The 12869-nt window shown below is 47.2% G+C and overlaps 2 protein-coding genes and 1 long non-coding RNA gene across 3 annotated transcripts in view; all 3 read right to left on the bottom strand.

Moving 5' to 3' along the window:
- LOC138354273 (uncharacterized) overlaps positions 1-12869 on the bottom strand; it is a 164392-nt gene that overhangs the window by 80958 nt on the left and 70565 nt on the right. The window lies entirely within an intron of this gene.
- On the bottom strand, positions 628-3678 carry LOC138354213 (uncharacterized). The gene is made up of 3 exons (XM_069308096.1): positions 3461-3678; positions 2946-3106; positions 628-2583 (listed from the first exon to the last, which is right to left on the bottom strand). The coding sequence occupies exons 1-3, from the start codon at positions 3650-3652 to the stop codon at positions 2361-2363; spliced, it is 576 nt and encodes a 191-aa protein (XP_069164197.1). The 5' UTR covers positions 3653-3678; the 3' UTR covers positions 628-2360.
- On the bottom strand, positions 3690-5547 carry LOC138354421 (uncharacterized). The gene is made up of 3 exons (XM_069308614.1): positions 4908-5547; positions 3771-4613; positions 3690-3696 (listed from the first exon to the last, which is right to left on the bottom strand). Exons 1-3 carry the CDS (start codon positions 5123-5125, stop codon positions 3690-3692), a joined length of 1068 nt encoding a protein of 355 aa, XP_069164715.1. The 5' UTR covers positions 5126-5547.

Here is a 12869-nt window from a genome sequence, read left to right as displayed (position 1 = left end):
TAACCGACAGACCTGTAGCCCTTACCCTGCGGTTACCTTTGAGATGATTTCGGGGCTTAGCGTCCCCGCGGCCCGGTCCACGACCAGGCCTCCTGGTTGTTGGACTGGTCAAACAATTTCCTTATTGACAAGTAGTTTTAAATGGCGGTAATAGTTGAATGTCTTCACAACTTTCGAATGGAAAACAAGATATAGTCAATGGAAACACAAACCGTAACTGTCTCTTATTTTCCGCTTGTTACAACTTGTAATAAAGTTGTTACATCTTGGCTTAACGTGTTTATGACGTATTAGAACGTTGTTACAACTTGCTATATTGGTTGTTATAACTGGTTAGGAGGTGTTAAAACTTTTTCGAACGTTGTACCAACGTCGTAGTTTCGGTGTGTGTTTGGCGGGATTACACGTGTAAACTGTTAAGAATTCAGAGATAATTCGTCAAATGGCCACTGTGCTAGGCCTCAATTAAGCTTTGTAGATAAAGGAGTTATAAAATAAAATCAAACAATGATATTTATTCTACTTTAGAAAATTTAAAATCGTTAAGTCATACAAAAAATCAACTAGTTTTTTTAGTTGTTATAATATAAAGATGGCGTAATGTACATGCTGATCTTGTTAATGAAGTATTGTTGTACAAAACTGTTCAGAGTTAATCATAGTTTACCCTTGAAATAGCAAATGTAACGAAGCCATTGAGATTCAATAATAAAATCAGGAAAATTATTCTCTGGCTTCCTAATTAACGTGTAATAGGCTATTTTTGCCAATTTCCTCTATAATACCTGATTACTAAGGAGAACCATTTTACCTGCGTACCTACAGTGAGTATTAAACCAGTGAGGAGAGGCCAGAGAATCATCTTCCTCAATTCCTTACAGAACCTCAAGGTCAAGTATTGGGGGTTTAGAAACCAGACGCCATCCTGGGTCAGTTTACACATGCCATAAACTGAACGGAAAGCCTCGTGTTCAGACGAGTCCCCCGTCAAGCACTGCTAGGTGCTCTGCTAAGATAACTGTTGGCAACCTGCTCATGTCACTGCTGAAAGCCACCTGTTGTTACTGCTGGGAGCTGGTTGATATCACAGTTGGCTGCCTGCTAAGCTTAGTCCGTTTTATGATCTAGACTGCTAGAAAACGCAACAGCTGGAAGGTAACGAAATTCATTGCTTGGGCCTCGTTTGCTTGCTGATTATGCAGTCTTACTCCTGGTAATCCCCGAACTTTTAAGTTAATTCCGGGAGGTGAATGGGGCTCTCAACATGACTGTTCCGTGGTGCTGTTACTGGCCAGAACTGTGCTATGGTTCACTCACGAAGGGCAGTGTGGCTGAGCTTATATTTACAAGGTCTCCAAAAGGAGCAGGAGAGATAAAAAAGGGGTTCAATTATTCAATCTGCAAGTGATTACCGAATAGTGGTGAGGATATCGAGTTTGGGAAAGAGGCTTCCGTTTGGTAATTTATAGATCTTGCCTGCTAGCTAATCGTTTCCCATCACCAAGTAACTTAGGAGATTTAGAGTCTACACGCGACTCATTTGTATTATGCAAAATAATATGTGGTTTTCGGATTGGTTTTCACCTTGGGTGAGTGATCTGAGTGTTATTATTATACTCAAGAGAAGTGAAGGTGATTTAATTTAAGGTGAAAGTCAGTTAAGTACGATTTTATACAAAAACTGAATTTTGCTATAATTATGTAGCTGTTAAGCAATAAACATGTAAGAGGATTACCACGTTGGGTTGAGAGAAGATTAGGAAGCAGACAGAGACTCCTACAACACCTGGACGCACTTATCACTCTCCTGCCTCACACCAACACCACAATAGTACGCCGGTAAACAAGGCAAATAATGAACACTTTAATGGCTTGTTTCTGCGTCCACTGTCGCTCGCATAAAATCATTTGCGTACATAAAAACTGGAATTTGAAAGCCAATTAGCAAGCATTATCACTTACATTGGTCAAGTTGTTGTTAATGATACGATTCAGTTCCAGGGTAATTTATTTTTTACTTTTGAATTTCCAGCTACATCTTGCTGCCATTAAGCATCAATAGCACTTTCTTTAGACTAAGCATTAACTTCACAAGATTTCTCAAATTTATTCATCTAGACGTCTACTATTTTCGTAACATTTTCACAACCTCGTCTGCTCAATAGTTCTATGCCTACCCCATTTATTTCTCTTTCATAAGAGACGGGCACAGAGGACTCAGGGGCTGTGGCACACCGACATATCCCAGCACTTGTTCACAATACCCGCACTCTATTCTATGTAGAGTTTCTGCCATTATCATCTTTCTGAAGCTGCTACAGCCAGCACAGTGCTTATTGGGACGCCTAGAGTTGTATAGGTCAGAGATAAAGCTTTTTGATGAGGGCGGTGTGGACGGGCTTGGCAGAGGGGGCGTGGGCCATGCCGTAGGTGGTCCGGAGACGCATGTGGTCTGGGTACTGGTCCTGGCCATACCCGGCGCGGTTGCAGAAGGGGGAGCTGAGGGTGTTGATGGGCCAGTACCTGGGCGGGTCGTGGCGCGCTCGTAGCCTCGCGTTGTACCGCTCACTTTGACGTATGTACCTGTAGGGTAGATGAAAGAATTGGCGCGCGTCAGTAGATACAACAATAATCATTAAATCCCTATGTTGTATAGGATAATTTAAGGTCTGAAGGAACACTCTTTAAGCTATAGGAAGATTTATTCAGAGTCTAGGGGAAAAATGACCTTAGGATTTCTGACGCTGGGCATAAATCCTTGAAAAATACTAAATATATTAAATTGGTTTATGGATACTCCAGACACGAGGGCATATAGGGCTAGGTTGGGTCTTTAAAACAAATTTGAGTGAATATTTTAGTAGCTACATTGAGGAAAGACTTGAGAATGAGGTGAAGGAACATAACAATAACAAATGACGTAGCCGGGCGCTGGCGCCACCCACTTTGGCTTGTTGACAGTGGTGCCGGGGTGGACCTTGCCGGCCTTGAAGGCGGGCTTGTAGTCTGAGGGTCCCTTGAACTTCCTGGGCGGCTCCTCCATGGCCCTGACCTCACACGCCAGGCAGTTCCTCGACCTTAGGTGACCTGGGTGGTTGTGCCGCACCTGTCAGGGTCACAGACACAAGGCGCTCAGGTCACTAGTATTTTGTTGATAAAGGTGAGCGAGGAACTAGACACACTGGTCATTTAAAACGCTTGCTGCTGATAGATGCAAAATATATATAATGTAGTTATAAAGGAAATGTTAATGTACCAAGATCAGTTTGAGTGGCGCAAAAGTTGCCATAAACGTTTAACCAATAACTTCTCCAGCTCGTGATTGCAACAGAATGCTAAATGAAATAAATTGTTACAATTAGATAGTGTTAATGTGACGTGTATATAGGTTCATGATGTTGAGATATCGTTGAGTGCACCGGGTGCTATACAGGTCACCCGTGCCAGCTTGTCTGTGTACCTTTGCCTCACGCGGGGAACCTCCGCTACCGTCGTCTTCACAACGTTTAACGAGCGCTTCTGTAGCCACCTCCTCCGTCTGTGTTGCTGCCACGGCTTGACGCTTCTTCCCCGTCATGCTTCTGTACGTGTGGATCCCTCGCCCCGTGTCCCGCAGGGGAACGGTGTGGAACACTGAGTCCATTGTTTCCATAATTGCCAGAGGATCCCGAAGATGGGGCCCCAATTGTTTATTTTCTCTGGGACTTTGTGGTTTAGATTCCTTCCTGGAATCCTGAGTCTCCGCGCCACCGCTGGACTCCTTAGAGGACTTAGGAGTATGTTTTCCCAAGCTCGGTGAAGCTATTCTGGACTTGGGTTTTGATTTGGGACTTTCTTGTGCTAATCTCTGGGAATCCATAGATATTCTGCGGCTACTGTTTTTGCTATCTGGAGTGGCACTTCCTGTCTTGAGGGGCACCTTGACGCTAGACTTGCCTGAACTGACCCTGGAGCCAACAGACGGCAGACTGGCGCGAGAGTCTCGAGATTTTGGAGTGCCATAACCAGATTCCGGCTCGGAGACTTTCTTGCGTGAGGGTGCCACTCCAGACTTAATCTCTTGGCTCATCTCGAGGCATTCTAACTTCGACGCGAGTTCACGAGTGTCTGGCCCATCGTTCCAGGCCGTCTTGGGGATGTGAACGCCAGAGTCCACAGAACTCACGGACCGTGGTGTCAGAGGGTCACGTGACTTAGTCTTCTTCAAAGAGACGACCTCGATGGCTTCGTCCTCTTCCTCCTCCATGATGTCGTTCTCCTTCAGATCCCACTTTAAGGCAAATTCAATCTCGGGAACTTTCCGGATGATTTTGGAAGTTTTTGGTCGTTTTGGTAATAATGGCGCCTTCGCGGATGGTGCAGGCGAGGGCGCGGTATTAGGCCGAAGAACGACGTATTTAGTACAGTTGGTTGGTGCTGGGTGGTCCACTAAGCGGATGGCCAGAGCTCGAGACCCTGTCAGCTCCACCAGCTCCTCCTCCGGCCGACGAGGAAGCAAAGCATCCTCAACGGTGTCCGGTGGCAGGTTGGCCACCTCCTTCAGAATCCTTTCGTGACTTGTCGTCGACACCGTAGAGCTGCGTGACCCAGCTGCCGACGGCTTGCGAGAACTTCTGGGGGGGGGGGGGGGGGGAAACAAAGACCATAAACAAGCAATAAACTGTTTTGACATCACCCTGATGATGAAAGTGAATTAAATGTTTTTTTACCCACGATATTGTGTATTACACCTTACATGACATGAATCAAAGGGTGAATTACACCCAGATACGCTACTGGTGCTCAGGAATTAAAAATCTCAATTGAGTACCAGTTAGGTACTTATGCGATAATTGCTAATAATATCTATATATATATATAATTATATATGAGTATGTGTTAGAAAAATAATATATAAATGAAAGTACCTGGCAGATGACGGACTGAAGGCCTTGTTAGGTCTCCTGAAGGAGGCGGGGGTAATGGAGCCGGAGGTGATCTCGGACTCCTGCTGGTGGTGGTGGTGGTGGTGGTGGTGTGGAGCGAGATGCTCTGCGTCACTTCCCTGGGCTCCTGAGAGCAGTCTCTCCCCTGTGACGTGCAGCCTTCCACCCCCGGCACCACCACCGGCCTCCTGCAACAACATGTCCGCATCGCGGGCCTTCACAAGATAACATATACATGAGAAAGCTTAATCTAGGTGCTGACCAGACCACACACTAGAAAGTGAAGGGGCGACGACGTTTCGACTTGAGAATGGTCCTGGACCGAAACGTCGTCGTCCCTTCACTTTCTAGTGTGTGGTCTGCATATTCAGCCACGTTATTGTGTCTCATCATCTGCTTAATCTAGGCTATAAGCCCTTATATGAAACATGTATCTTTATTTGTCTAATTTTGTACTGGCTATAATCTAATAATCACCTTTAGGTAAATCAATTACGCGTAAGCAATGTTAATTCAGTTATTTTTCAAGGAAAACAAAGTCAGCGGTCTGACGACTACTTGATTTCTTCTGTAATGGCTGCCATAATAATTCCTTTGAGAACATTACAAATTATAACCAGAAACAAATTATATTAACTAAATTATAACTCTCTCTCTCTCTCTCTCTCTCTCTCTCTCTCTCTCTCTCTCTCTATATATATATATATATATATATATATATATATATATATATATATATATATATATATATATATATATATATATATATATATATAAATTCAAAACTTTAGAGTTCTGAAAGGGAATTTTCAGAACTCTAAAGGAATGTTTAGTACAGTAAAAGAGAATTCACAGACAAAACTCACAGTAGACGAGATTCACAACAGTAAAGGAAAATTCTAATCCGTAAAACAAAATATCGTAAAGAGAAAGTAAGATAGTAAAGTAAGAGAGGAGCAGGAGGCATTAGGACTCACAGCCTCATCCTGGGAGTGGTGGGTTGTGGCGGCGGCCGGTGGTGGTGGTGGTGGCTGGTCGCCGGCCCGAGTAACTCCCTCCTGAACATTGGGATCTGTACCGGACACAATACTCATATTACCTATTACACCAAAGTCAGTCTACCCCTCCCAAATGTACCGGATCGGGGCCAATATAACTAAGGTCTCAGGGAACAATGCTGGAACCATTTACTAGATTAGGGGACAATTTATTACTATAATTTCTTTGAGGAGAGAAATTGCCTCAGTCTCCCCTGTTCCAGATAAGAAAGTGGTGCAGTTTCTTTAGAATAACGCAGCCTAATATTCCTTTAGATGTCATCTGTATAGGGGTTTGTGGAGACAATGAAACCTAATATTGCAAATCTGTAGGTGCAGGATGATATTACATTGCTTCTAGAAATTTCTAACCCTTTTCCCAAGGAAATAGTCAAATAATAATTGTTTAAACTTTGTGAATTAATACCATTGTGGTGGGTAAGGACAGATGGCTTGGAGAAATGAATAGGGTTTTGGCAAATGTATGAAACTCTGACTCTCTCCAGTACTTACAGGGTTCCCCTTGGGTCACTCCTGGCCAGTGTTGGCACCTGTATGGTTCCTTGGCTCTCTCCTGGCCAGTGTTGGCACCTGTATGGTCCCCTGGCCAGTGTTGGCACCAGTAATGTTGTCAACACTAACGTGACACCCAACATGGCCACCCAGCAGTGCTAGAATAGGACACCCAACATGGCCACCCAGCAGTGCTAGAGTAGGACACCCAACATGGCCACCCAGCAGTGCTAGAGTAGGACACCCAACATGGCCACCCAGCAGTGCTAGAGCAGGAGACCCAACATGGCGTCTTGCCTGTATCGTGACTCGCGGGACCAGAGAGCTAAAGTATGAAACTAAGACTCCTTTATACACTCGCTATTCTAAAATGGTTTCCCCAGAACCTTTAATGACATTCCTTCAGGAATACCATAAGGCTGATATAATGTGTAAAGTTAAATATACAAGTAGATATTTTGTGTTAATAAGATTATATACCCCTCCCCTGTCTTATATTATAAAAAGCCCCTGATATATGTGACCTACTTGAGTTATAGCAGCCTCATCCCACATACACCTATGTGCCCCCAGGGTGGTGGCTATATGTGCATATATTAAGATATATTAAGTAAATTAATAGCTTGCTGGAGCACTGATAACCAGTGACTTACCTGAGAACTTGATGAAGGGTCAAGACATACCTGTATCATGAGCGAGGGCCCCAAACCTACCTGTATCATGAGCGAGGGCCCCAAACCTACCTGTATCATGAGCCAGGGCTCCAAACCTACCTGTATCATGAACGAGGGCCCCAAACCTACCTGTATCATGAGCGAGGGCCCCAAACCTACCTGTATCATGAGCGAGGGCCCCAAACCTACCTGTATCATGAGCGAGGGCTCCAAACCTACCTGTATCATGAGCGAGGGCTCCAAACCTACCTGTATCATGAGCGAGGGCCCCAAACCTACCTGTATCATGAGCGAGGGCTCCAAACCTACCTGTATCATGAGCGAGGGGCCCCAAACCTACCTGTATCATGAGCGAGGGCCCCAAACCTACCTGTATCATGAGCGAGGGCTCCAAACCTACCTGTATCATGAGCGAGGGCTCCAAACCTACCTGTATCATGAGCGAGGGCCCCCAACCTACCTGTATCATGAGCGAGGGCTCCAAACCTACCTGTATCATGAGCGAGGGCCCCAAACCTACCTGTATCATGAGCGAGGGCTCCAAACCTACCTGTATCATGAGCGAGGGCCCCAAACCTACCTGTATCATGAGCGAGGGCCCCAAACCTACCTATGGCCTGCGTGAGGGGCCCCCATGGAGAGGCGTGTGTGCGGGGTACTCCAGGCAGGAGGTGTCCTCGGTCATCAGCGATGACCTTGGTGGGTCCCCGGCGTTGTCTGGGGCGCTCTGGGAACGTCCGCCCCACCTCCCAGTTGCCCAACCGTGCCGGCTTGTACCCCACCTCATACTGCAACACACACAACACTTGTTACTCACACCTCATAACCAGAGCTTCCTCACACGTCACTCATATGGTTACTAATGTCATCCAGGCCTCCTCTTGTGTTCTAGCAACACATGATGTTATTCTCCTATGGCTATCACCCGTCAAGCCTTGCTTCCTTCGTAGGTACATTGATGACCAGACCACACACTTGAAGGTGAAGGGACGATGACGTTTCGGTCCGTCCTGGACCATTCTCAAGTCGATTGTGAGAATCGGCTTGAGAATGGTCCAGGACGGACCGAAACGTCGTCGTCGTCCCTTCACCTTCTAGTGTGTGGTCTGGTTAACATACTTTAGCCACGTTATTGTGACTCACCGCCTGCATAGGTACACTTTACCCTAGGTTAGTAGCCCTCTCTACTATATAGGTGGAGGTCCATGCAACACAGGTGGGGGTCCATGCAACACAGGTGGGGGTCCATGCAACACAGGTGGAGGTCCATGCAACACAGGTGGGGGTCCATGCAACACAGGTGGGGGTCCATGCAACACAGGTGGGGGTCCATGCAACATAGGTGGAGGTCCATGCAACACAGGTGGAGGTCCATGCAACACAGGTGGGGGTCCATGCAACACAGGTGGGGGTCCATGCAACACAGGTGGGGGTCCATGCAACATAGGTGGAGGTCCATGCAACACAGGTGGGGGTCCATGCAACACAGGTGGGGGTCCATGCAACACAGGTGGAGGTCCATGCAACACAGGTGGGGGTCCATGCAACACAGGTGGGGGTCCATGCAACACAGGTGGGGGTCCATGCAACACAGGTGGGGGTCCATGCAACACAGGTGGAGGTTCATGCAACACAGGTGGGGGTCCATGCAACACAGGTGGGAGTCCATGCAACACAGGTGGAGGTCCATGCAAAACAGGTGGGGGTCCATGCAACACAGGTGGGGGTCCATGCAACACAGGTGGAGGTCCATGCAACACAGGTGGGGGTCCATGCAACACAGGTGGGGGTCCATGCAACACAGGTGGGGGGTCCATGCAACACAGGTGGGGGTCCATGCAACACAGGTGGAGGTCCATGCAACACAGGTGGAGGTCCATGCAACACAGGTGGGGGTCCATGCAACACAGGTGGGGGTCCATGCAACACAGGTGGGGGTCCATGCAACACAGGTGGGGGTCCATGCAACACAGGTGGGGGTCCATGCAACACAGGTGGGAGTCCATGCAACACAGGTGGGGGTCCATGCAACACAGGTGGAGGTCCATGCAACACAGGTGGAGGTCCATGCAACACAGGTGGAGGTCCATGCAACACAGGTGGAGGTCCATGCAACACAGGTGGGGGTCCATGCAACACAGGTGGGGGTCCATGCAACATAGGTGGAGATCCATGCAACACAGGTGGGGGTCCATGCAACACAGGTGGAGGTTCATGCAACACAGGTGGGGGTCCATGCAACACAGGTGGGGTCCATGCAACACAGGTGGGGGTCCATGCAACACAGGTGGGGGTCCATGCAACACAGGTGGAGGTCCATGCAACACAGGTGGGGGTCCATGCAACATAGGTGGGGGTCCATGCAACACAGGTGGGGGTCCATGCAACACAGGTGGGGGTCCATGCAACACAGGTGGAGGTTCATGCAACACAGGTGGGGGTCCATGCAACACAGGTGGGGGTCCATGCAACACGGCATAAACCATTTCTAATATTTCTGATATTAATAAAACTTCCATATATACTCAGGCCAGGGCAGAAATATATAATATCGCTAAGAACTCTATGATCCGACCAGGATTCGAACCTGCACACCAGGGATCACCCCCCCCCCCCCCGTGGCGTACACAGTACCACTACCACTTGACCAGTGGTTAGCCGCCGGGGCCCGAGCCGCTTGGGCCCTAGCCGCCGGGCCCGTAGCCGCCGGGCCCCTAGCAGCCGGGGCCCTAGCCGCCGGGGCCCGGTCTATGATAGTGTGGTCAACGCAGTAACAAGAAAGGTATAATTAGGACCTGCGGTACACGGCGTTAACCACAGAAAAACAAGACATAATCATGACAAAATCCGACTCTGTGTTACACGAACGCCAGAATTATCCCCAAATGAGAGCTTTGTTCCTCTCTGTATATGTAGCGATATTTCTGTAGCTCCGGCCTACATGAATGTGCTCGGGGGATATAATGTATATCCCCGAGCACATATACATTATATATACAATGTATACTTGTATGGGTTGAAGGGTAGCAGGATACAAGGACTCGAACAAAAGACAGTTGAGAAGCGTCCACTCACCAGGCCGTCTCTTAGTCCGTCTTGGACGACATGTTGACAAAAATATGTTGATTATATCAATTGTCATCCACACTTCGGTGGATATAAACATTTGATTCACCTGGGCGCTAGGAGACTCGAACCACGAACCCTACTTACACGTGGATAGAGCCGCCTCTGCCTCACACGCGTCGGGTCCGGGGCTCGAGTCTCCTAGCGCCCAGATGAATGGAATGCGGATTATGTTATTATTCTTTTTACACTGAATATCTTGAGATATTTATACACTTGTAAATTAAATATAGTGGACAATGTGATTAGTAATTTAAGGTTAAAAGTTTTGGATATGGTCACTACGAAGTTTCAAGCTTGGGATATGGTCACTACGAAGTTTCAAGCTTGGGATATGGTCACTACGAAGTTTCAAGCTTGGGATATGGTGTCTACGAAGTTTCAAGCTTGGGATATGGTCACTACGAAGTTTCAAGCTTGGGATATGGTGACTACGAAGTTTCAAGCTTGGGATATGGTGACTACGATGTTCCAAGCTTGGGATATGGTCACTACGATGTTCCAAGCTTGGGATATGGTGACTACGAAGTTTCAAGCTTGGGATATGGTGACTACGATGTTCCAAGCTTGGGATATGGTCACTACGATGTTCCAAGCTTGGGATATGGTGACTACGATGTTCCAAGCTTGGGATATGGTCACTACGAAGTTTCAAGCTTGGGATATGGTGACTACGAAGTTCCAAGCTTGGGATATGGTGACTACGATGTTCCAAGCTTGGGATATGGTGACTACGATGTTCCAAGCTTGGGATATGGTGACTACGATGTTCCAAGCTTGGGATATGGTCACTACGAAGTTTCAAGCTTGGGATATGGTGACTACGAAGTTCCAAGCTTGGGATATGGTGACTACGATGTTCCAAGCTTGGGATATGGTGACTACGATGTTCCAAGCTTGGGATATGGTGACTACGATGTTCCAAGCTTGGGATATGGTCACTACGAAGTTTCAAGCTTGGGATATGGTGACTACGAAGTTCCAAGCTTGGGATATGGTGACTACGATGTTCCAAGCTTGGGATATGGTGACTACGAAGTTCCAAGCTTGGGATATGGTGACTACGATGTTCCAAGCTTGGGATATGGTGACTACGATGTTCCAAGCTTGGGATATGGTCACTACGAAGTTTCAAGCTTGGGATATGGTGACTACGATGTTCCAAGCTTGGGATATGGTGACTACGAAGTTCCAAGCTTGGGATATGGTGACTACGATGTTCCAAGCTTGGGATATGGTGACTACGATGTTCCAAGCTTGGGATATGGTGACTACGAAGTTCCAAGCTTGGGATATGGTGACTACGATGTTCCAAGCTTGGGATATGGTCACTACGAAGTTTCAAGCTTGGGATATGGTGACTACGATGTTCCAAGCTTGGGATATGGTGACTACGAAGTTCCAAGCTTGGGATATGGTGACTACGATGTTCCAAGCTTGGGATATGGTGACTACGATGTTCCAAGCTTGGGATATGGTGACTACGAAGTTCCAAGCTTGGGATATGGTGACTACGAAGTTCCAAGCTTGGGATATGGTGACTACGATGTTCCAAGCTTGGGATATGGTGACTACGAAGTTTCAAGCTTGGGATATGGTGACTACGATGTTCCAAGCTTGGGATATGGTTTATTACCAACTCATTATGAAGTGAGTTTTGTATAGTTGGCCCTGAAGGTTGTTGTGGTTGGTGGAAGGTCTCGTCTCAGTAATGGTCTCCTGTGTCACCACTCTCGCTGGCATGCAATGTTGACTCTCACCTTGCACCTCACCTCTGACCTTTCACCTCACCTCTGACCTTTCACCTCACCTCTGACCTTTCACGTGACCTCTGGCATTTCACGTGACCTCTGACCTTTCACGTGACCTGTGACTTTTCACCTCACCTCTGACCTTTCACCTCACCTCTGACCTTTCACGTGACCTCTGACCTTTCACGTGACCTCTGACCTTTCACCTCACCTCTGACCTTTCACGTGACCTGTGACCTTTCACGTGACCTGTGACCTTTCACGTGACCTCTGACCTTTCACGTGACCTCTGACCTTTCACGTGACATCTGACCTTTCACCTCACCTCTGACCTTTCACGTGACCTCTGGCCTTTCATGTGACCTCTGACCTTTCACCTCACCTCTGACCTTTCACGTGACCTCTGTGGGATGTGCACGAAATTGGCAACATTCTCAGACAATAAACAAACCCTATGTTAAAAATACATTCATGTAGAGGGGATAATATTATGGCAGTGTAGCGGGATTGAACTCGGGATTCTGGACTCCCCAGCACCATACACACTACCCACTCTACCATGATGGGCTGAAAGCATCTCAATCAGTAGACCTTCTGGTTGAAATGCTTTTTAGCACATCATGGTATAGTGGGGAGAGCGTGTGTCTGGGGAGTCCAGAAACGCACGTTCAATCCCACCATATTGTCATAGTACTTTAAGACAGATCTATCAATTTATGGTGATTTCATTGGGTATATTTATAGTGAACCACAATGGCGGAGGGCATAGTGTTATCAGTTGGCCAGAGTCGAGCTAGTAAATATATCACCCTTGGCCATTAGGGTGACTGAGGATGAGTATCT

Source organism: Procambarus clarkii, chromosome 62, assembly GCF_040958095.1.
Source record: "Procambarus clarkii isolate CNS0578487 chromosome 62, FALCON_Pclarkii_2.0, whole genome shotgun sequence".
NCBI classification, from domain to species: domain Eukaryota; kingdom Metazoa; phylum Arthropoda; class Malacostraca; order Decapoda; family Cambaridae; genus Procambarus; species Procambarus clarkii.
This window is presented reverse-complemented; position numbering and strand designations above follow the sequence as displayed.